Below are 25,905 nucleotides of genomic sequence, written 5' to 3' on the forward strand. Positions count from 1 at the left end.
GATGACATTTTGAGGACTTTTCACTGTTCAAAATAATGTTTTGGTTTAAAATGTCAATTGCTATGGCAACAGTCCTAATTTGTCATCACTCTGAAACCCATGGATAGGTGACACTTGAGGACTTTTCACTCTTCAAAATATATCATTTTTTTGGTATAAAATGTCAATTGGTATGGCAAATCCTCCAGTATGTCAACATGCTGAAACTCATGGATAGAACATGAACTGACTCCTGTCGACTCTGTGGAAACCGTCTAACCTCACAGCATTAGAATTCGTTTGCTCGAAGGTAGATGGGTACTTTATTTATTTAACTAATTGCTGCTATAATATAATGCACCAAATCCCGTAGGAAGAAGGGCAATAACGTATTTCCCCTTGATAAAATTCCCCAAACATTCTCTTTGTTCCGGCTTTAAATCCTCGATCTCAGAAATCGTTGCCAACACAGAACGTGTGGCTTCGTCTACATCCATCTCGACCGCTTTGTTTACTGTTGTGCTGTACCACAAAAGGGACCCAGACAGGCGCTTGAGTTTGACGTCATGACTGCACAGCTCTTCACTGATTGGCCAGTGCGCGGTCTACAACTTCCAGTGTTCTCGCAAACCGTCTAGTGTATTCTGATTCCTGACCTAGTCGCTGGAGAGAAATTAAATTGAGCAGAGGCACTAGGTGATGCCAGCCTGGCTAATAATTGAATAATAAACAAAGCTCAGATTAAAGTCTAATGTGAGTAACAGAGCAGTGCCTACAGTTAGTCTCACACCCCCAGGGAATGTTGATGACGCCATCTGCAAAGTATCAACAGGAAAACAAGATATGTCATGGTTACTCGTGGCTCATAGCTTCTACAGCTCCGCTCAGTGCGAGATACAAGGCTACATTCATTCCATACTCCATACAACTGTACAACAACTCATCTTTATGTAACAGATAACCCTATGTCCTGTCAATCATCATATCATCTTTGCACTGTTTTCTCCTTACGACCTCTTGTATATAGCTGAGATATATTTGTATTACTATAGTTCTATATTTTATTTTTACTTGTTACACATTATATAATTACGCCTTATTTGATTACAGGCTCTTTCTGTTTCTGTTTGCTACTTATTTTCAATGTATTATCACCATTTATATTTTTGCTCTTTGTTATTATATTGTGATGTGTGAGCTACTGTGTCCAAATCATTTCCCTTGTGGATCAATAAAGTTTATCTAAGTCTAAGTCTAAGTCTTATCATATGCCGCACACTTCCATATCTTTATTACATTATATGAAATCAGTAACACCTATGTAAATTAAACAATCTTAAACAAATGCAGAACACATAGGCATCTTGTAAAACAGCCGATAGCAGGAGAGAGAGAGTGAGGACCTGCTAATGACTGTTTTGAGCAGCATCCAGGGATCTCCACTGCATTTTAACTGCACACTTATTATGTAAATACGCACATTTAAAGACACTGCCTCCCAGCAAACCAAGCTACAGTAAACAACCATATCTTCTTTTAAACTGATAGATCACTTCATGCACCATTTGGGAAAATATACTAGCCATCTAATATAGAGCTATGGTTAGACTATTTACATTCTGTGAACTAGTGTGTGCATGTAGATGAAAGGAGAACTGTTGAATTTTATAGCACTGATCAATGCAATCCTGAGAAGCTTTACAGTGCAGATCAGTAGCCCAGGCTAGTCTGTGTTTTTTTTTGCTTACTTTACACAGTGCTAGAGGTTTAAAATGCAGATGAAACTATCCTACGGCGAGAGGAATAGCGTTATAGTTCAGAGAAGAAATGGCCTTTCCCTTTAAGACAGAATAACTAGGAGAGGCTTTGTGGATCTGGCCCCGGGGAGGTGGGGGTGAGGAGGGGAGGAGGAGATGATGGAGCAGAGATACATGGAGGCACGAAATAAATGATTTTACATTGTTTACGGTCATGTTATATGTCAGATATTTATGGCAGACAAAGGCCTTGTAATGTATGAAATTCTATTCTTGTAACAAAAGAAAAATGACATATACAGTGTTCAGAGTTAGAGTTCAGAGAGTTAGAATAACAAACGCAATGAATACAAATATCTGTAGTAAGACAGTGTCCTTATAAAAGTGTTATAGTGCAGTAACATAAAAATAAAGAAACTGAATTCTAATCGGCATGCAAATCAGGACTGCCCACACACTCCACTCTGTTAAGGTAAGGCCATACTATTTGATCAAACACCTCAACACTATTACCTTTAAATTTAAAGGGGCACTATGCAACATTTTGAATGGAAGATCTGCCGCCTCCTTGTTTCCATGGAGACACAACTGCATGGAGTGTTCCACAGAATAGCATTAAACGTATGCCTCTTTAGTATGTTTCAATTACAGGTATTTTTATTGTTCAAAAATACTTCGAAAAAATAAGCAGCTATACTGTGGAACATTCCAGGCAAAGCAAAAACATCTTCACGGAGACAAGCGGGAGCCTGATCCTTTACCAAAAAGTTAGTGAAAAATCTGTGAAAAAATAAAACATTTACATAGGAACCTTGTCCATAAATATGCTGTATCTTGTATCAGATATATATCTTGTAAGCATACTGACTCTGCAGGGTCCAAAATCACCAGCTTCACTGAATCTGAAGTGTAACCTAAACCATCCGTTACATAAATGTAGAAAAAAACATGTGCAAAATGATGCCCCAGAGAGATGACACCGCACCTCATCTGTTTTGTTCTCTCTGTATCTCTCTCTCCAAGTCCCATGGGACAATGGACCACCTGGTTACCATGGCTACGGTGAACGAATGCCCAAGCATAACCACATTCTGTTACACACTCAAATGACCTTTAGGGTAGAAATATAACTAAGCACGTTCACACTGAAGGGTAAGACCTCTACATGTAACTAGTTTTATATGACTCATAAAAGAGTCATAGTAACGTGGGATTTCTATGTGTGCCACAGAGACAGGAGAACAGAGGATGTGTGATTACATTTACATTATTGACGTTACCGGACCTGGATATGTCTGGGGAGACGGAGAGCCGCGGAGCAAGGCCAATAGAAAAAAGGGAAGGACTGCGCTGGATTCCACAAGAGAAAATCAATCAGTTTAATCTTTGCGAGTTCGAGAGAGGAGCAGAGGTGAGAAATGACAGAACTAAAAGACAAAGGAGCAGAAGATGAGGAAAAAAATACCTCCTATAGTATAAAAACTTTGGAGCTGGATGCATTTTACTAGGTAGAAAGTTAAAGGGCCCATATTTAGCTATTTTCTGATCTATGTTATAATAGTGTTTCTTCATCAAAAACATACCTAGAGTTTTGTTTTGTTTCATCCACACATGTTTAACACACAAACTCTGCATATTTAGGCAAAGTTCTTCTTTTAAACAGAAAACACTTGTGGTAATACAGGAAGTGTTTCTCTGCATTTTTAAACTCCATACACCTTTACTAGAATCATTTAGATAATTTCAGCCCTGGAACTGCCAATCTCTTCTGAACAAAAGTTAAATGGTAGCTTTTAACTTGAAAACTTGAGAACAGAGCATTTTGAGCTTTGGAGATGTAGACAGATTAATAATAAGTGTCACTCAAACATGTGTGAATGAAACAAAACATAACTCCAGGTATATTTTTGAAGAGGTAACAGCATTATAACATGACTCACAAGACTCAAATTTGCGTAATATAGGCCCTTTAAGTAAGGAAGTAGCAGATTGCAAATGTTACTTTTAAAATTATATGCTGTCTTTAATAAACTAAGGATATATGAATACATTATCAGTAGTAAGGCCCATACATCTAGATAACTGACTGATTACTTGATTAATTACTTGTTAATTAGTTTTCCATTTGTCTGTTGTGGAGGATCATTTGTTTATCTGATCTCTAGTCTCTAATCCCTTTATGAAGTGGGGAGCACTTTTGCTTTAGTACAGCATAGTAAAAGCAATAGAATGGAAATACAGAAAACAAACAACAGAGATGCAATGTTCAGCCCTGTTTACTTGTTAGTGCCAATAAAATACTAACCATGCTAATGAAAGTCTTTGTTGTGGGCTGGAGCATAAGGTTGGGGTTAAATCATATTACTAATAAAGCAGATAATTAAAGGTCCTAGATTACACAAAATTGACTCTCATGAGCATGTTAGAATGTTCCTACCTCATCAAAAACATAACTGGAGCTGTGTTTTTTGATGTTGATGTCATCTGTGGTAGTTTCCAAGTTAACAGCTACCCTTTACCTTTTGTTCAGATTGGCAAATCCAGGGCTGAAATTATCCACATGATTCTCTGAATGTGTATGGAGTTTAAAAACACAGTGGAGCATTTCCTGTATTATCACATGCCATTACAAGGTGGAAGAGTGTTTTCAGTTCTGAGATAAGAACTAAATATGCAGGGTATGTGTGTTAAACATGTGTGAATGAAACAAAACACAACTCCAGGTTTGGCATGAGGAAACAACATTATAACAGAGATCAGAAAATAGTGCAATATGGGCCCTTTAAAGTAGTATTAATGAGTAAATAGTGTGCAATTTAATTACCATGTAATTACTGTAGCTATAAACAGAGTAAAGTGGAAACTAAAAAGGACACCCTGTATTGTTACACATCTGCATATTTCTTTGTTCAATCTGACATGCTTCTTTTGTATTTATTTCGTACTAATTATTAATTTTATCATGTGGTCTTTGCCTCATAACATTTACATTATACATTATACATGGATGAAATAGTCTTATGACAACATGTATTAATTGTCTGAACAAATAGAAACCAATTAGCATATACGTAATGCCGTTTTCTAAGCATTGTCTGGCTGCAGTGCCTATAAATGGCACAGAGCTAACTTAAGCTTCCATAATGAGATGCTTAGCTTTCCCTTTGTTCTGACGTCTGAATGCCATTTGCCATGCTATTCCCGCTCCTTGGAAAAACATCAACTGCTTTTATGTGACTTAAATAAAATAATAATAGACTTTGCGCATGACTGAAATATCTATTAGCTGTTCAGTGACCCAAATAGCTAAAAGTTACTGGAAGTTGTGTGATTTCAATTCCAGATCTGGTCTCGTCCTTTGACCTCTTCATGATTCAATAAAACTGAAATGGCAATGCTATTTCACGTTTTTATAATTCAACACCACCTTTGAAACTACAGCACTAAACAACAGCAGGCAATACTTAAAGGTGCACTACGTAACTTTTCTAGTGAAGGGTCCGAGTCTGCTCTCTGCTCGTCTCCTTGAGGGTGTAATTGCTTTGCCTGGGATGTTCCACAGTATGTCGTTAACACTCCTATCCTGCATTTATTGAATAACAGAGGTTTTATTTCTTAAAAGGTGATGTCAACTGTTTTTCTCAATGAAAACAGATAAGTGTAATGAAGACTGACTGTATATCTAAATGGAGATAGCCAACCTGCTGGCCACCGCTTTCCAAAGAGAACCATGGGGATGCTTCCGGTTCCATTGACTCTGGCCCCAATTGACATTACACTGAAAAATTGTCACCCCTCTCTCTGTACCTGCCGTTGTCAGACTCATCATTTTGGTCTTAAAATGTCGCATTAGCTCACTCTAGGGGGTGTCAAACTCAGAAGGACAAAATTATAAACTGGGACTAAGTCGTGGGCCAAAGTAAATATTCATTGAAAAATGTCAACAACATCTGCATGTTTTCTCTTCTTTCAAGATATGTAATGTTAAACCTTTTCTTATTAAAATAAATGTTTAATAACAGTTTTGCTTAAACACTGAATCCAGAACAAGCAAAATATAAAATAATAACAACATTTCTCTATAGCTTGTAGCCAGCGGGGCAGCTCTAATACATATTAGATATGATCTCATGGGCCAAATTTGGCCCCTGGGCCTGACTTTGACATATCTGCTCTACATGATCCTGCTTAATTTTTATTGGAGCCAAACACTATGGGTGACGTCACACTGACTTTGTCCAACTCTTTATACAGTCTATGGTTAATGATAGACATACTGTGCACATTCCATAGGTAAACTCACAGATCACACCTTATGTTAGTTCAATGGATTTATTTATTTATTTATTTATTAATGGATAATAACAGATACTTGCTGCTGTAATCAACTAGGATGCGTTCATTTCACTGTAGTTAGCTCCTCCCTTGTAAGGCAGTGACTTACAGAACCATGTCAGAACTGAAAAAGTGAGCAGTAAAACATATTCACTCAAAAACTTTTTTTTCTTCTACGGCTGGTAGAATTCAGTTTTCTTTTGCTTACCAAGGCAAAACAGTTTCCATGATTACAAGCAGGTGGCAGAGCAGAAAATTTACATAGTGCACCATTATACAAAAAGTTACAGCCTAGTTCACCAGTTGTCAAAGGTGAAAAGCCGTTAATATATATTTCTTCTCTAAAACGCTGCTGATTAGGCAAAAAACAAGGCCAGGACATTATTTATTAACCTTCGTGTATTCCATTCACCTGACAGACTAATGGAGTCGAAGCACAGAAAATCCAAATCCTTCAAAAGGGAAATGGCCTGGTCTAGTCTCTGAGTGTGATTTGTGAGTCTGGTTTGACTTCTCCTTTTCAGCCCCAATGCATCAGCAGCTTGTTGATATGCATAAGGAAACAGAGCAGCCTCCATGACACTGACAAAATCCTCTTTGTCACCATTTTTGTGATCTTTCTACTGAATTCATTGTGGGCTGAAAGACACTGCACGCCACCGGATCGCTAAATCTTAACTAGCAATTTTCTCTGTAAATAGCCAACGTACCAGTTTGCAGCCCAGCGGGGGGTGTTTGTTTCACAGATCTGGCGTATCAAGGTTAGAAGAAAGGCTGTGACAAAGGCTCCTATGGGCCACCCACTTTTCACACTGGTAAATTTTTATATTTGCTGCCACCAGATAAAAAACAAACATTCATAAAGGGCACATAATACTTTTGTCTGCTATAAACTTACAATATGTGAGATCTGTTTCTTTTATTTTCTTTAAAGGGCTCATGTGATGCTATTTTCTCATCTATGTTGTAATGTTTCGTCATTAAAAACATACCTGGGGTTGTGTTTTGTTTCATTCACAGTAAGTGCTCTACTGAGTTTTTAAACTCCATATACCTTCACTTGAATAATTTAAAAGATGTTAGCCATAAACTTGCCACTAACTACTGAAGTAAAGGTAAATAGTAGCTGTTAAAAACATGAAAATTACCTCACAAGACACAACAATGTAGAGCAGAGCATTTTGATCTTTGGAGATGTAAACAGACAGGATTACTAAAACTTGAGTAAATATAGGACCTTTAATAAAAGAAACATGTCCTCTGATTTCCTATAGCTGCAGATCAAAGTAGCAAGCATTTAAACAAAAATGTACCAAAAGTGCTGTGTGACACTGCTGAGTCCTAGATGTATCACTGTTAAAGAAAAACATAAACAGATAACTAGCAGTGGGCTAGAGGAAAACGGGAAATTTCTGCGCAGTGGTGTTTTGAATGCAGGAAAATAAATAAGGCTTAAACTTGCTTGAGGCTAAAGCTTTCAGAGGGTATATAAGAAGGAAAAACAAATATAAAATGGTTAAAAGCCCTAAGGTAGCATAAAAATAATATAAGAAAAGGACAGTATTGTTAACTAAGCACTTTGAATTACTTGTGTACAGATTGTGCTCCACAAATACACCTGCCTTGCCTTGCCGTTAGCCTATGTAAACAGATATCTAAGGTTACAGCTAATTAACTTGCTGTTGTATTGTATTTGTAACGATGTATTGTCCTTGTATGAAAGAGTTTGTTGACATAAAAATCAATAGTGTGGGATTAGATTTATTGATGTCAGTGTGTCAAACAGCGTGTTAGTGTTCATTTCAAATGTTTAAACTAGAATATATGAATTATCTGTGTTTTGGGAACTGCAGATAATGAAATCAATATTGTAACACTATATAGTTTCAGCTGTATTAATAAATGCAAGTATTCGTTGTTCTTTTTATTAATTAGTAGTTAATATATAAAGCTTATCATGCGCCATCAGACCAGCCTAATGGCATACAGATAGAGAGACCTGTTCTGTTTTCAAGTATGTAATATATACATTAGGTGTATTAAAACTAAAATAAAAGAACATTTTTTGTTCCATATTGTGTCGCACTCCAAAGTCTAAATATAGCAGGGAAATTAAAAAATGTGGTCAAAATGGGCCCATATTACAGTATTTTCTGATCTATATCATAATGTTGTTACTGCTTCAAAAACACATCTGGAGTTGTGTTTTGTTTCATTCACACATGTTTAACACACAAACCCTGCATGCTGAGTTCTTCTCTCAAATGTTCCATTTTGTGATGTCATGTGGTAATATAGGAAGTGCTCCACTGTGTTTTAAACTCCTTGCATCTTCAGTAGAATCAGCTAAATAATTTCAGCGCTGGAATTGCCAGTTGCTACCAAAGTAAAAGTAACTGTTAACTTGAAAACTACCACTACATGACATCACTAGGTGGAACAGAGAATTTTGAGCTTTGGAGATTTTGACAGACTAATAATGCAGGATTATTCAGACACGTGTGAATAAAACAAAACACAACTCCAGGTATGTTTTTGATGAGGCACCACCGTTGTAACATGGATTGTAGCTCACAATGACTAATTTTGTGTAATATAGGATGTAGAAGAGACAAACCAATTTTAAAAAGTAAGTTCAATAGTCAAGTAAAACATGCAACTATGGTCTTGTTTTATACCCTCGTGCCCTGAGGGAATTGAACCATCATCCTGTGATCATCAGTCACATGACCTCTGCCTACGAGGTGATGATGCAGAAGAATGCAGCAGCAGTCATTACTAAAAATACCATTCCACTAAACTAAGAACAACTTCTGTAATGACAAAACTTCTTTCCGTTCAGCGAAACCAACAGGAAGTCAATGTACCAATCAGGCGCTGCGATATATTGATGTAACCTTATGTAGGGTCAGCGTTACCATGACGATACCGCCTATATTCACAAGCATTGGGTGTCATGGAAAATAGCAGAGAGCCATAGAGGACATTTTACTGTACGTGCCATCCAGTAATTGTCATGAGTTATTGTAGCTAATTTTAGGTATGGACAGTAAAGCGTTTGTAGCTTCAGGGTGTAGGCCACCTCTAATGGAGATTGCAATATTATCAACAAAACGCGGGGTAAATGTTTTAGAAATGCTCCAATTAGAGGATTACAGGTGAAAACATAATATTCTATGTGCCAAAATATTAATACATAAAGGAACAGCTAAAATAAATGGTCAAAAAGCTGATTTCTGTTGATATATATTATGATAAATGATAATACTGAAATTAATTTATACTACTGACCCAAAAAACCCTAAAGCAGGATTATCTCCAAAAACTATTTGAAATGTATAACATAGTTAAAAAAAAACACAAACAGCTATAAATAAATAGCAGAATTAATCACTTAAGTAGTTTGTTTGTATCTATAATCAGCTGTTAAAAGTGATTTATTCAACCCTCACAGCTAAAATCAGATCATGGTACAGAAAAATACCAAAAAGTTCCCTGAAGAAAAAGTCCCATGATAAATTTAAATATTGACCTCATTATTCCATCTAACATGTATTGAACGGAAATGGAAATAATAATTATCATAACAGGCCTAGTTTTAGGGTCTAGTCACTAAAAAAAGTTATCAAGTTAAATATTTGTGAATTTAAGAATACCATGTACGGTAATTCTTAAAGATTTCTGGCTCTTGCCCCCCCATTTCATCATCAAATTCTAACATCTGAAAACCACCAAAATGGATTCATTCAGCCTTCTAATATTAGTCCCTCCAGTATTTTCCATTATCAATATTAGTATTTTGAAATCCATTGCAAAGTCACAAATTAACTTTTCGCTATTGTAAATATTATACCAATTTCTCAGATCCACCCTGCCCATTTTTGCCTCAAAATGCTACTAAACCATCCATTTGTTCCAGTGAAACTTGGGGTTAAGCGGTAATCCCATTCATTTCAATGGAGAATTTGAGTTTCATCACAAAAATATGATAGGTTGGTTGATTTGTGTAAAATGTTCAATGTTCACGTGTACCAACAAGTCAACAATGCACCAATTATAGGTGCTGGACAGTCTAATTTGTTCTACTATTTATGATAATTACATAAACATTCAGTTGTATCTTTAGATCCACTGCTCTTCTTTTCCATTAGGACAAAAAAATAGAAAAAAATATCAGGCCAATGTGTCAAGAAATGTACCATTATAAAGATAAATGAAACATCCTCAGATATCACAATACAAATATTATCATGGATATATATCACCCATCTCTAGTTTGTTTTTCTAATTATGAACAACACAAGGTGATCCATAAGGGCCATTCAGTGATCAAAAACAAATTAGGTAGAAGTAGTAGAGTAGAAAAGTAGATTAGGGAAAGTATATAAACAGGAGGTAAAACCAGGAAGTACATTACAACTCAAATTCATGAAGTCACTTTTTATGTTGTAGGAAAAAGCGGATGGACCAGCTGAAGTGGATAGCCCCAGGGCAGTGGTAGTCCCATGGATCTCAGTGACGTCCATGTTTAATGCATAAGATTATGAATAAATCAGCAGGTGAATAAATGATTAGAGTTTCCTTCTTTTGGGGGTGACCTGTTAGATTTAAAGAAGTATCTGTGAGTGTGAAATACTGAGGTCAGCAGAAATACAAAGAAGAAGAGATGAATAAGAGATAAAAGTGTATTGAAGACTGTTATATAACCACCAACAAAACTCTGAAATAGTGGAACTTCTATTCAAATAACTTTGTGATCTCTCAAAAGTTGTAGTTTTAGTCCAAAAGTAAGAGACATATGTTTTGGTAGTTGAGAATTATGGTCTATGTATTTTACTTATCTCTTAAAGGTGCACTGTGAAACTTTTCTGGTGGAGGGTCCACTACCTGCTTGTCTCCATGGAGATGTATTGCTTCCCTTGCAATGTTCGATGATATGACATTAAACATTTCCATCTAGCATTTATTGATTGCAGGTGTTTCTATTGCTCAAAAAAACAACAATTGCTTCTGAGAATAGGGGCGACTCTCCACAGATCTGAATTGTAGTGTACCATAGTGACTGTGGAACATCGTGAGGATCCACACGGACGCACCACATTTGGACAAAGTGTCTTAGGCACTAAGTTCTGGAATAGTCTTCCATTATCAATAAGAGAGACTCCAACACTGGCCACATTCAAATCCCACTTGAAACAGTGACTAAAGGAAAAACAGACCTGTGGACACTTTCAGTGTAGAACTGTCGCTTATCACTTGTTATTGTTCTTTTTTCTGTTAAATTTGTGGCGTTACCTGCCGAAGGACTGCAGATGGAAATTAGCACTTTTGCTATAATCTGGCATATTTACACTGCAATGTTGTACATGTTCATTAATATGCAGTGTTCCTATTAATAAAAAATAAATAAAAATTCCAGACAAAGCAATAACATTTCCATGCAGACAAGCAGGTGGCAAACCCTTCACTACAAATGTTACGCAGTGCACCTTTAACAAAACTCTTTTTTTTTTTGGTCAAAAAGTATACCAATAATTTTCTAGTAAAAGTAACATAATGTTGTTGAGACTTTTTATATCGAAATATCCCAAACATGCCAATTTTGCCACATGCCACAGGACAAAAACTTGAGAGAATCCTGAGAGAACCCTCTGATTATCAAAACCCAGTAACTCTTAACTGTCTTAACATGTTACACAAAGCTTAATAACCGGTTTACATAAGAAATGGAGACTGATATTGATACGTTGCAGTGACATCACTCTGAGGCTGTTCTGCATGTATGTGTATGGTGGAATGCTTATAAGTTGCACACATTAACAAGCACAACTACAAAAGTTTTAAGACCATCTGAAAACACAAAAGCTATTTTGTGACTGTAAAGTTACTTGAGAGGGATTGTTTAACATTACAGATGAGCTCATCTGTTGTAGTGTCAGCTAAATCAGCTCTTTATGGTCATATTGTGGTAAAATAAACATCAGATTAAAGTTTAACAAAGCCTCAGACAGAGCAGAGCCTGCAGTTAGCATCACACTCCCAGGGAATGTTGATGACATCAGCTACAATGTATAAATGTAACTATTTGCAAATGTCCATACACAAACTCTAGTTGTTGTGCATTTCAGGAGTATGTGGGTGGGTATTTATCAGAATGAAGTCTGTATACACACTCTACACAAGTCAATGACAACATGATTAGACAAGTTCAGATTTGAGTAAAGTAGGTTAAGGTTACAGTTTATTTTAGGCAAGTAGTAACAATGAAATCAACTTTTATATTGCTTTTAATGTTAATATAACAGCGCTGCTTCATCATTTGCTTACTCAAAATTTTATTTTGATATGTTTGAGTAATCCTGTATTGTCCAGCTTTCTAGGTTCAGAAAATGTTTGTTTTCACCTACCCCACATCACTGTGCTTAGTTAGTCTGAATCATACACATGGAGAAAAAAATGACAATGCACAAATCAAAATCTGTTACCTACTGCAGTGAAATGCAGCTATGAAGAGGTAGTGCTATATTGCATAAAATATTGCTTATTACCATAAACAAACTGTAAAATGTGCTCTACTTATGATGAAGTTTAAAGGGTCCAAATTTATGCAAGATTTCGATTTATGTTATTTCCTTATCAAAAACATACCTGGACTTGTGTTTTGTTTCATTCACACACAAGATCTTCTCTCAAAAGGAAAACTCTGTTACATCTTGTCATGTTGTGTGGTAATACTGTGTTTTTAAACTCGGTACACCTTCATAAGAATCATTTGGATGATTTCAACCCTGGAACTGCCAATCTTTACAGAACAAAAGGTAAAAGGTAGCTATTAACTTGAAAACTACCACTTAATGACATCACAAGGTAGAACAGAGCATTATGAGCTTTGGAGATGTAGACAGAGTAATAATAAAGTGTGACATGGATTAAAGCTCACAAGAATCAATTTTGTGTAATATAGAAAAATAAAGTAATATAAAAAAATCTTGTTTAGATGTTCATATAATGTCTCGAAGAAGCATGGAAACCCTACATGTGGTAGGAGGCGTGTGTTGGCTGCTGTTTGTTTTGCTTGTTTTGCAGGTGTGCTTATGTGACTCACCACCATCCTGTGCTCCAGATCCTTCACAGCCGTCTTCATCATCGCACTCCTCCTCTCCGCTGCCTCCCTCGGCTCTCCTGGTGGGTGAGCTTCCTTCTACAGTATCTTCTTCTCTCGTGCTGGGCTTCATGGTCCAGCCAAGTTCTGCTACCAGCTCCTGAATACAGCAAAGAAATGGAAATGATGTACAGTTGTTTAAATATGTGTCCAATGTGTAAATATTGATTTGTATAGGGGCATATGTATACAATGACATATGTTACAATGTACAATGTGAATATGAACTGACAATGACAAAACTCTACAATAAATATAGGTTAACTAGGTTTGTCAAAAGTATCGAAAATCTAATACTAATTGATGCTAAAACTAGTACTGAAAATAGATCATTTGAGCAAGTATTGATAGTAAAAGTCGCATTCACAGGACAGAAATGAACCTTTCCAGAATAACCGTAGAATGATCTCGAGCTGTATCAAAACAAATATAAGACCACATAGATTAGTATACCCCCATGGACCACTATGGAACATACCTGACCCACTGAGGGATTACACAGATATAACTCCACATGGGAATTTAAAAGAAAGTACTGTAACTGTAATATTAAAAATGACATTCTATCTAAAGAAATAATGTTTTATCAGAGTATTCAGTCTATTCCTTAGTATCAAAATCATGATTGAAAATTTAATATTGTAACAACACTAAAATTAACCAACTGTTTAAAAAAATACTGTAAAATACTACAAAAGTGTATAAAAAATACAATATAGGTCCCAATCCTGCAGAAAAGTAAGATTACAGGGATAGTGTGTGAAATTGTGCAAAAATAGCTCTAGCATAAAGCATAATTTGCCCTAAATAAAGGACATGTCCAGGCCAAAAATAAAATCAAATTGGATCAAGTTATTTGTCACTTTCACTAATTTCCCCCGTGACCAGCCACACTAGTAACACACTGCATCTTTATTACAGCATTATATTGGACAGTATATGATTTAGTTTTCTTATTTTAATAGGTATCTCTTAATAACCTAGTTTCACATTTCTAAATATAGTCATGTCTGCTATGTAAATGAGAATGTGTTGTCATTTGACCTTCAGTACTGGTAAAATATTGAATAAAGAATAGTCCATAGTAACAAATTAATTAGACAAATACAAAAATATTAAAAAGATGTAATATAGTTGTATGATAATTCATGAATTATCACAATTTTAAATTCAGTTTTATTTATCTTATTTTAAAAATGGGTTTGCATATTAATTTCCTGAACATATAACACTTGCACACAAATTTTAGCAATTTACCTTTTTGTTGTCTTCATTTTATGATCTCTGTGCAGCACTTTGGAAACTGCTTTGTTTATAAAATGTGTTATATAAATAAAAGTGGATTTGGATTTGAAAGTTACACACAAATTTCTCCTGCAATTTCTATTCTCGGTCCAATTTCTTCTTCAAACACTATGATTTTAGTGACAGAGGATTTGCTGTAGATCTCTCAATTATAAGTACACAAGCAGATTATTGACTTTATTAGAAATGACTGAAGTTTGGTCTCAATTAAAATTCAATCAATTGCAAAGCCAACCTAATCTTAAGAGTATGCTTATACATCTTTGTGTGCGTGTTTTGTCATTTAGTAAACCATTTAATTTCAACCACACCAGAAATATTATTAACATGCATATTATTTTCTATTGCATGCTGCCACTGATATAAACTTCATTAACAAATACACTTTTTAAATAATAGCTATTGCTACTCTATGCTAATTGCTACTTCAGTTTCCTCTTCAAACAACATAACTTTAGTGACAGAGGACGTGCTATAGTCCTCTCAATTAAAAATACTATTGGTGATTAGAAATGACTGAATCTTGGTCTCGATTAAAATTCAATCAAATGCCCGGCCAACCCTAACCATAAGCTTATACTTGCTATTGTGGATGTATAATTTTTTATTTTTTTTGTAATTTATTAAACCATTTCCTTTCAACCACACCATAAATATAAATAACCTGCGTATTATTTTCTATTGCAACCTGCTATTGAAGTAAACAAAACATGTCAATTTGCACATAATGAAAGTGATCCCACACAGGTCACAGCACAGATGGGGCTAATGGAGGTGACTCTATTTATGTTGAATCCATATCACATTGCTCACTTAACTGCCACTGTAGATGCTAAGACATGTTACTTAATGCAGGTCCCGATGGAAAGCCCCTAAAGTGTGACATACAGAATTTTATCTAATCTATAGCTAGTTTTTGTTTCCGCTAATGAAGTGATATTCTCCTGGTACAGCTTTGGTAAAAAAAATATTGGGTTTCCACGGTGACAGGGACTTATAATTGGTACACAGTATGATAAATGCGCACTGGGGATGGTGAGATACTATAGGTGGTATACAAAGTCATGCTGCAAATAGAGATAAGGCAAAAAGCACAGTGTAAAATGGAGGAAGAGATGTGCAGTTCAGTTCAGACGCCATATTTAAAGAGCCCATATTACACTACACTGGTGTGTTTTTTTGGTTTTGTTTGTTTCACACATGTTTAACATAAAAACATTTTTAAGCTGAGCTCTTCTCTCAAACAGAAAACACTCTTGTGATAATGTGACATGTGGTAATACAGAAAGTGCTCCACTGTGTTTTTAAACTCCACACACCTTCACTATTCTATCAATCATTTGGATGATATCAGAAGCCCCCATCTCAACTAAACAAAACGTAAATTAGAGCTGTTCAGAAATATAAAAATATCATATTGTTTAATGTGATGATACGGTATCAAAATCATGGGCTGCTGTATCAATATATCACCAAGAGTATTTTTTGGTATATTTTACTAAATTATTTTGTTAAATTGCTAAGTTTTGTTGCTTGTTTATAGGACACATTTGACATTTTCACTGTTTTGATGAGTAAAATGGGCGTTTTTCATGTTAACTTTGCAAAAGACATTGTTTAACAATGACTTTTAGTATCACAGTCATGATTTAACCTTTATTTTTTATTAAGCCATATCGAATTGCTTTGAAATATATCGTATCGAATCGAAAGCACACTGTATCGAGATATGTATCGTATCGTGGCCTATGTATCAAGGTATGTATCGTATCGGCAACTTCTAAATGATACCCAGCCCTAGTTAACATAAAAACTACCATTATATGTCATAATGAAGTGGAACGAGCATTTTGAGCTTTGAAGATTTAGACGGACTAATAATAAAGGATTATTCAAAATGTGTGAATAAAACAAAACACAACTCCAGGCATATTTTTGAGGAGTTAATAGCATTCTGACATGGCTAAAAGCTCACAACACTGAGTGAAAGCCAGTCAGAGAAAAGACGTGCAGCCAATGTGACAAGGGCAGTCTGCTTAAAGGGACAGACCAGACTCATTCATGTCATGTCACTGGATGAACCCTTTATACATTTTTTTCCCCCCAAGTACCGAAGTCATCCTTGACGTCATGTGGAACCAAATGTTGCCAAATGACACAAGAAAACCCCTGACTGTGTATTTTGTTTAGGCTTGGAGGCACTGGAGGTGTGAGTTTTATAAATGGATTTCAGAGAACTCAGGAATGACCTCATTAATAACAAGTAAGTGTGGAAAGTTTGAAAGTTAAAATTATAAACCACTGTAAACAAACCATTAATTATGTTTGGCCAGTAAGGGGAAAGGGGTGTTCCAGTTGTTTTCCATGACCAATATGATATTAAGGACACAGAAGTACACAAGTGTTTTTTCAGAGTGTGCGATATTAAACATGGTGGTTCATAGAATAAATCAGGGCTGAGCAATGTGCCAAAAATAAATGAATCCATATTTCTAACTTTGTATGGATCAATTATACATTTGGGTTTATAAACAAATAAATATGTGTTTCCATTTTAATTTCATGAACATAAATAAGACTTTTAATCAGTGCAATCAATTCCCCAGGGGATGTGAAGCTAACTGGAGCCTCTACTCTGTCAGAGGTGTTATTAGACATTAATCTGTGTTTTATTTTAACACAATCTGACCATAAGGAACTAACTTGGTTGGAACTATAACAGTTAAGATGATTTATGCTGTTAAACAAGTCCCTAGCACATAAACGTACGGTTACACAGTTTTTCAGTTAGTCACTCTCACCTTTTTTGTTGCAAATCAAACACCTAAACCAGGGGTGTCAAACTCATTTTGGTCAGGGGGCCGTATCCAACCTACTTTGATCCCAAAGGGGCCGGATCAGAAAACTCATGTCATATAAACCCCCAAAATAACAATAACTTCAAATATTTGTGAAGAGAAATGCAAATCTATTACAGAAATCTTTTTTAATTGATGAACTCTTTCTTATTATAATATTATAATATTATGAACAACCTGAAACTTGAAGAAAAATTCAATTTCAACACAATGTTTTAACATGAACTTGTTTGCAAACAGGAATAAGTAAATTTTTCTTGTAAAATCCTGCACTCTGCATCCACTTTTCTTATGTTGGACATTTTGTTGAATGAGGGTGTCACGGTCAACAGTCAAAACGATCGTCCTTTAAGAGCGTTTGGAAAGAGACAAGTCTTCATTTGTGCTGCTCTGGTGGGAGGAGCCATGTACAGAGACACTGGAGACGCTGCTGAGATAAACACCACAGAAAGTTAACAATATTTTAATAGAAAATATAATTAAAATATTTTAGTAGAAAATCACCCAAGGGCCACATTAAAGGTCTTGGAGGGCCGGATTTGGCCCCCGGGCCTTATGTTTGACACCTGTGACCTAAACAGAACCGTTAATTTACGTATTGATCACAGACTCCTTAAAATGTGCTGTTTAAATCAATTTTTGAGTTTTTAGACTATATTAAATCAATTATAATGAACTCATAAGTACCCTAAATGAGGAGCTAAACAAAATTAAAAAGTGGATGGATATTAATAAATTGTCATTCATCTTGAATAAGACCATGTCTGGCAATCACAAGATTAACACAGAGTTACCAATTATGATTGAAGGTGTCCAAATAGAAAATGTAAATGAAAATAAACTCCTGGGAGTTATAATAGACAGTAAATTATCATGGAAAGCTCACAATAGACATATAAAAACTAAAATTTCCAAAAGTCTGAATATAGTAAACAACGTGAAATATTACCTTGATCAAAATGCCCTTTGTACGTTATATTGTTTATTGATTCTCCCTTATTTCACATACTGTGCTGAAGTGTGTGGGAACACTTATCCATACATTTTTGCCCATTATCCATAAAGTTGGATTTTTAGAACACACCTATAATTTTATTCAGACCATGCAATAATTTACTACCAAGTAATCTACAAAGCTTTTTCAAATGAGAGAGAGAACTCATAATTTTAATGTTTGTCTGCACTTGTAAATAGTTCATACAGTTTAATGCAAAATAGCTGAAAAATTCAAAAGATAGCTCAATGTGTTAGATTAGAAGAGAGGGGGTGCGATTAAATACATTTTTTTTCTTCCCACTCCTTTTTGGGCAATTTTTTGTTGTTGTTATCTTCATTTCTATCATGATTTCACTTATGTTATATGTTCCATTGTATAAGAATGTAAATCTCTAAAGCCCAAAATAAATACATAAATAGAAATGTTTGGCAGTCTTTATTTATGTCTGCATTTTGTCACCATGGTAACTGCTGAACACTCCACCAACAGAGATACATATAGACCACCCCCAACTTGATGACATTGCAAAGCATCAATAATTACCATGATTAAACTATATTATTGTTTATTGTCCCATCCAAATAGACACCTCATTATAGTTTTTCTGTTAATTTCACCCACCCCAGCTCAAATCGCAAGTTGCCCAGTTTTCTAATTAAGTCCTTGGGCGTGCTGTCACCTGCTTCCCCTGTACAAGCTGGATGATAAGTGTTGGGACTACTGACCTTTTCCATTACAGGGCACGCCACGTCGGGCTGATTAGAAAGCTTTGTGATTGGGCGATTGCGTACGTACCCTTCTTAATTGCCAGGATATGCAAGCGGCTTCCCTGATACAATCCCATTAGCGAGCAGCCCATGTCTAACGGAACGCGAAGGTGAAAGAGTCTAATTAAGATATAAGAAAGAATAGGACAGTGAAAGATAAGAGGAGACACTGGATTAGATAGAAGAGATGGGAGATATCCACACCTCCACAAAATGGCAGGAGGGTTGATTAAAATTCAAAGGATGAGCCTCATGTCCTGTTTTATATGTGTCTCCTCCTTTAATGTGTTCTGGGATCTAAACGCCACATATGACAGCAGTGAATAATAATTAATAAATGGGGCGCGGTAATGTGTTTGATGCAGATGAGTGACTTTACAGCGAGAAACAAGGCTCACGACCTGCCAATATTGTTTCTGATTTGAATGTTAATAGGGGAAAATACTGTGGACACATGTTGGACGTAAAAAATAACCAGAAAATGATATTATATTATGATGAATACTAATCTTAAATAGTTAACATAGGCCATAAATTGAGTGCTGATAGATTGATACTATATATTACGCTATTTTATACTCTATGTTGTAATGTTTCCTCATCAAAAACATACCTGGAGTTGGGTTTTGTTTCATTTGCACATATTTAACACACAAATCCTGCATATTTAGGCTGAGTTATTCTCTCAAATGGAAAACACTGTGTTACACCTTATGATGTCATGTGTAATACAAGAAGAGCTCCGCTGTGTCTTTAAACTCCATACATCTTCATTAGAGTCATTTGGATTAAACAAAAGGTAGCTGTTAACATGAAAACTACCACTGTCTCTACTCTGGCCACTGCTGTATAATGTCTAGTGTCCCATAAACTCAATTATTTTTTAGACTACCAACTAACTGCAATGAAATCAAAACAAACAAAGAAATCAATCAGAATCCAATCATGTAATTTATAACTATCAAGACAAACAATTGAATCAGTAAAAAGGAAATATAAATAGAAGTTTGTTAGGGAGACTGACTAACCTGATGCCTAGAAATGTACAGCCCCTCATCACATGCACACAGACAGAATTTGAAAATTGAAAAAAAGAACCTTGGATATAGAAAAATGTCCTGTAACTATGCAAGCTATGGTCTTCATCTATTCATCTATGAGTGCTGAAAAATTTGCAGCACTGCCATCTGTATCTCTTTCATTCATTGTTGTCTTGTAAAAATCCTTTGCACTTCTCTAGCCATTCCAAACTGTTTGTACACACTTCTCTACACTTATTTTCTTTCATTCTATTGGCGATGTATTAAAACCTTTATTCTTGCAAACATTTTTTTCTTATTAACAATAGGGTAGGTGTATGATTTATCGAAGAAAAGTGGACAATTTAACACAATGGCTTACATTCAATTCCAGTGTAATTATTTGATCTCCATTAATGTATTTGTAATAGGCTGAACTTTTCTTTTATGAGTCATCGTTTCACATATATTACAGATTAACTCGCACAATTGGTAAAGTATGATTAGTAAGCCAATATTAGTATTAAAAAGCTTAAGATGAGACATGCTTGGTTTGTTTTGTGCTGTGGTGGCTGGTTTCGCGCTCAGTCTAATTTTGCTGTTGAGTCCATTAATCATGTTTAGACGGAGGAAATGCGCGTTCAGCATTCCCCATGTCATATGCACAAACACTCCCACAGACGCACACAGGGCCCATGTAAATCGTTTATGTATGAGACTTACCTTCTCAGGCCCATTAATTCTATGTAACCTATGCATTAGTCCTTGATTTAATGAACAGTGAAGCCCCTGTGTCCAAACATGATAACATGCACACGAACACATGCTAACACAAATGCTAATAGCACACTGTGTGAACTAAAGGGCCAAAATATAACAGGTTCCAGTTTATCATTTCTAGCTGACATTTTGAGGATTTTTTGCCATTAAAAAAACAGAACATTTGATTGTTTTAAAAGATACTCTGCCATCAACTTAAGATGGGTTGCCCTTACCTAAACCTAAAGACACAGGACACGTACCATTTCCTCTAGCTATATGAAAAGCCATGCCTTGTGAAAGCTCAGAAACTCCAGACCTCCCTCACTGAGCTGCAGAGGCAGCACTAGCACTGATTCATGATTAGCTGCATTAGTGCTTAGGTTTAAGTAGTGAGAATGAAACCCAAATGCGAGACTCATGTAAACCTCCTTCTGATTTCTGACTGCAAAATCATCAACTACCAAAACACCAAATTAGAACACGCCAAGTCCCACGCCAGAAATCTGACGAGATCAGGCTTTGAGAAGCCGGTTTAAGCAGAAAAGAAAATTCAGCATTAGAAATGTTATCAGCTATGACTGATTTGAACATGATTACCTCGTATCTGGAGACACAAGTCAAGTTTATGTCATTTAAAATCAAATTTTAAAAAATCATACATAAAGTTCCTTTATGCTGTTTTTTAAAAACTCTAACCTGAATATGTATGTAATGAAAACAAATACATGAAGTAAATGCTATTAAGAGAAGAAGTTGCCAGAAGAGGAAAAAAGGGATCATAAACCCCGCAAACGTAATAATCTCCACAAAAACATAATAATCCTCACTAACGTAATAATTTCCAACAAACATAATAGCTGTTACATTTATGGGAGGGTATTACATTTGAGGGTTCAAACATGTTGTTCCATAATCATAATGCAATATTCACAAAAAGCTAGAAGCTACATTGTAATAGGTATAATATTCATTTTAATAGATATTACATTTATTGTATTACATTTGTGGGCTATTTAGTTATTATGTTTGTGGATTTATTCCATTGAGTTTCATTGTTTGTTTGGCTTATTACATTTGTGGCGCTAATATTATGTTTTTATTTTATTTATTACTCATGTACATTTGAAACGGACCAACTACCTTTTTGTTTTATGACTGAACCTCTGCATTTTTGTTGCATGCTGAAACTGGAATAAAACTAATGTTTTATTTGCATGTATTTTTCATTAAGCAAATGAGACATGAGAGATAAGACATATTAAGTTGATTATTTTATTTTAAAAAATTATCATGGCTATATTTTAAAAATAAGAAATAAATGACAAAAAGTAAGAAAAGCTGCCTTTAAAATTGACCACTGGCTCACTAAACTTTGAAAGCATGTGGTGGGCACCAGAGTGATGAGAATTGGAGTTTTTTTCCTCCTCATTCACCACCTCCTCTGGTGGTGTGTCACCCCTCTGAAATCCTCTGCTTGGCTTGTGGGATCTTCAGAACTGTCAGGGAGATTGGACTGTTCTTCCCCATCGCCATTGTCAAGCTCCAAACCTCCAATATACATTAGGGGGAAGATGCGTCCCTTGTCTGGCTCTCAAAGTCTTCAGGGATCTCACCGGCAAAAATCCACTCAATCTGGTGGTCAATTTCTATCTAACAGTTTTCCTCCTGTACCTCCTCTGGATGATCCTCCTCCTGGACCTCTTCTGGCGGTGCTGTTTGATCTCACCATCTTCATTGACATCCATATACTCGTACTCCCTGGATATATACCTTGGGCACAGTGAGCTGGAATGGTTTTGTGTCTCCTTGACCTCCTGGTTGACATCATTGCCCATAAGGCCATTTCGCGTAGTCCGCATGCATCTCCTCAAATTACTCCAGAGTTATAAACTCATGCTGTAGAGCTTCACTTGGAGTTATTCCCTTTGAGAAGTTCATGTGAAGAAGGTTTCTTATCAGGCTCAGAAACCCCATCCTGTCCCTGAATTTACAGAACATAATTTTTGGCAGCCTTGTCCAGATCTTGGAGTATAACCTCCTGGTGTATATTCCTCTGTCCAAAAGAGAAACAGGACTTGGGTCAAAGGCAGTCACAGGCTGACCTCTGGAGCCCGAAAATAAAGGTTCTGATGAGAGGACCCCAGCTTTAACTCCGACTTCAGGTGTGCCAGTCCAAAATCAATCAGCTTCACTTTTAAAGGCTGTTTTTTGCAACTGACCAGCATTACATTGTCCAGTTTCAAGTCAGTGTGCACAATGCCCAACTCTCTGAGTGCCTTAAAGGCCACCAGAAGCAGGTGCGCGATCACTCTGACCTCACTCAGGCAGACGTATTTCTGACGCTATTTCAAAAGGTTCTGCAGGCTGCAGTTCAGCATTTCAAACATCATACAAGTGTCATCCTCCCATACAAATGTGTCGATGAATCTGACCATGTGACACTTATCAGGGTCCAGCTGCCGGGTGAGGTGGAGCATTGTCACTTCTCTCTGCAAAGAATACTGGCCCTCCTTCTTGAGGACTTTTACTGCTACAGTTTCTGTTGTCATGGGCTTGAGACAGTGCAGCACCTGTCCAAAGCACTATTTTTAATATATTGATATTATGTTAGTGTGGCTTATAACATTTGTGGGGCTAACAGTGATTTATAGATGTAGTGAAAGAGGACATGACACAGGAGCAGACTAGTGCTGTTGACCTGATGACAACTACCTAATTCTAACTTGTCTCTTTCTATAGAAGAAATGTAACTCAGTCCAACACCATCATTTGCGTCTTGTTTTCATAAATATACTTGTCTGAGGGCCAAATGTTGTAATGTTGTTTTGGTGTTTGTTGACAGTATTATCAAGAACATATGGGCATTGCCAAGCAGGCACTCCATATGCTGCGCTGCTGTCTTCTTCTCATGTTTGTTAGCTAGCTGGCTCCCACACTCTGTATTTCTCTTCTGGCTTCCTGTTTGTCTACTGGCCTGTCTCTGTGTGACTGTTCAGCTGACAGCTCTCACTGAATCCCAAACAGCACAGTCCTCTCTACACAAATAATGAATCAGTACTAGCAATGAGTGTGCTGTATTAATATTCTCTTAGATAATCAGATATAAGAGGGCTTTCACTATTTATGCACACACACACGCTACAACTGAGACAAAACCTGGTACTAAATCTGGACTACATTAGAAATAAACCAAGACTTGAACGAAACGAAAACTTTACGCAGTGTTGTTTATGCAATATTAAAGGGGTTACATTATAGGGGCCTGATTTTTAGTCCTCACAAAGTAAAAGATAAGTGTGTAAACAGATTTCAGTCTCCACAATGTGATATATACATCCACCCACAAGCACAAATGTTAGGTTTATATGCTTCTGGGGGTCAGTCGAGGACATTGACTTACATTCATTGACTAGAAACTAATACATAAGCCACTGACTAACTGACAAAACCTTTACATAAATTAATCCTATCTTAACTTTAGCCATGCATATGATGTAATATAGAAGGATTTATTTGATTTTCGGTCTCCACAAAGCAAAACGTCCCCATGAAGTGACTGTGTATATAGATTTAAGCTCCCGGAATGTGATAAATACCCGCCTACACACACGTATTATATTTTACAATGCACAGCTTTGACTTCAAGAGGGGCATAAATCCTGTTTATGTTTGAAATAATTAATTCTTTATAGTGAGAGATTATCAGCGTCTGTTTGGAGTGCTGACATTTAGTTTATGGGACGGAGCACTTCACACTGAGTGATGGCAGATGAAGGGAGCTACAAACAGGCTAAAGGCACTAGACTCAGACTCGCAACACATAACAGTTTGTTCTTAGACTTAAACATGCACTATGCAACTTCTCTGGTAGAAGGTATGCCTCTGGCTTGTCTCCATGGAGATTACTGCTTTGCCTGGAATGTTTCATAAAAGCATTAAATGTACATATCTTCATGGAAGCAAGGCGGTGGCACCAGCAGGCTAAGTTACAAGCCAGATCTGTGTTTTCAAGGTATTTTTCACCAATAAAATACTGCAACTGAATTAATGTAAGACACATATGCTTACAGTAATGCAATACTGTGGAGCGTTCCAAGAAAAAGCACTAACATCTCTATGGAGGCAAACAGGTGGCACACCCCAACACACACACACAGACACACACGCACACACAGACATACACCGCCAGAAATGTTACATACAAGGTTGGTTGTGCAACTTGAAGAACTTAACCAGGAATATTAATATGTGAAATGGCAGGAATAGGGTATGGCTTACAGATATTAAATTTCCACTGTGTAACTTTTCTGGTGGGTGGTTGACCCGCTACCTTCTTGTCTCATGGAGTCAGATAGTATCGCATTCTCAGTCTTAATGCTTCTTTATTGGCACTTTTCAAATTGAAATTTCTCAACTATTTTATGGAAATCATAATGCAAAACGGAAGACTCCAAAAGAAGGTTTTGTTTGAATAATTAATTACCCAAAATTAAAGTGAGTAGCTATAGGCATACAGTATATTGTACTATATCAGGTAAGAAACTGTTTCTTACCTGTGTTATCTGCTCCAGTCTGTGTTTGGCCCCCTTCAGGACAGGGTCGGAATAGCGGACAGTCATCTCCGGGTTCTCCCTCTGGGCTTTCACACTGCTGCCAACCACTCGACCTGCGTAGCTACACAAAGACACAACAAGACACATATAGTTCAGTACTGAGTGTCCCAGATATGTGCGTATACTAGTGCCCATGACCTACTTTACCCACAGCTACTACTACACAATTAAATGAGTTCCTTGGAAATGCAATCCCCAAGTCTGGATTGAGTTTCAATTAACCTACCTCTAGGCTTAAAAAACATGATTTATCCAGTAATAGAGGTCATGTTTTGGCTTGCAGATATTAATTCAACAGCAAAAAAAGTTATAAGTGGAGTGCATGCCCTCCCAGTGGTCCCCTAGTTTACT

At 36.3% G+C, this 25,905-nt stretch overlaps 1 protein-coding gene across 1 annotated transcript in view; it reads right to left on the minus strand.

The window, feature by feature from the left end:
• Window positions 1-25,905, minus strand: part of gpc5b (glypican 5b) — a 65,664-nt gene that overhangs the window by 14,720 nt on the left and 25,039 nt on the right. The window contains exons 8-9 of the mRNA XM_020938143.2: window positions 25,495-25,615; window positions 13,177-13,333 (exon numbers count right to left, since the gene is read on the minus strand). Of these exons, the coding sequence (XP_020793802.1) occupies window positions 13,177-13,333; window positions 25,495-25,615 (278 nt within the window). The remainder of the gene's footprint in view (window positions 1-13,176; window positions 13,334-25,494; window positions 25,616-25,905) is intronic.

This window comes from Boleophthalmus pectinirostris, unplaced genomic scaffold, assembly GCF_026225935.1.
Source record: "Boleophthalmus pectinirostris isolate CB_2022bp ecotype Guang Dong unplaced genomic scaffold, ASM2622593v1 HiC_scaffold_7, whole genome shotgun sequence".
Lineage (NCBI taxonomy): Eukaryota > Metazoa > Chordata > Actinopteri > Gobiiformes > Gobiidae > Boleophthalmus > Boleophthalmus pectinirostris.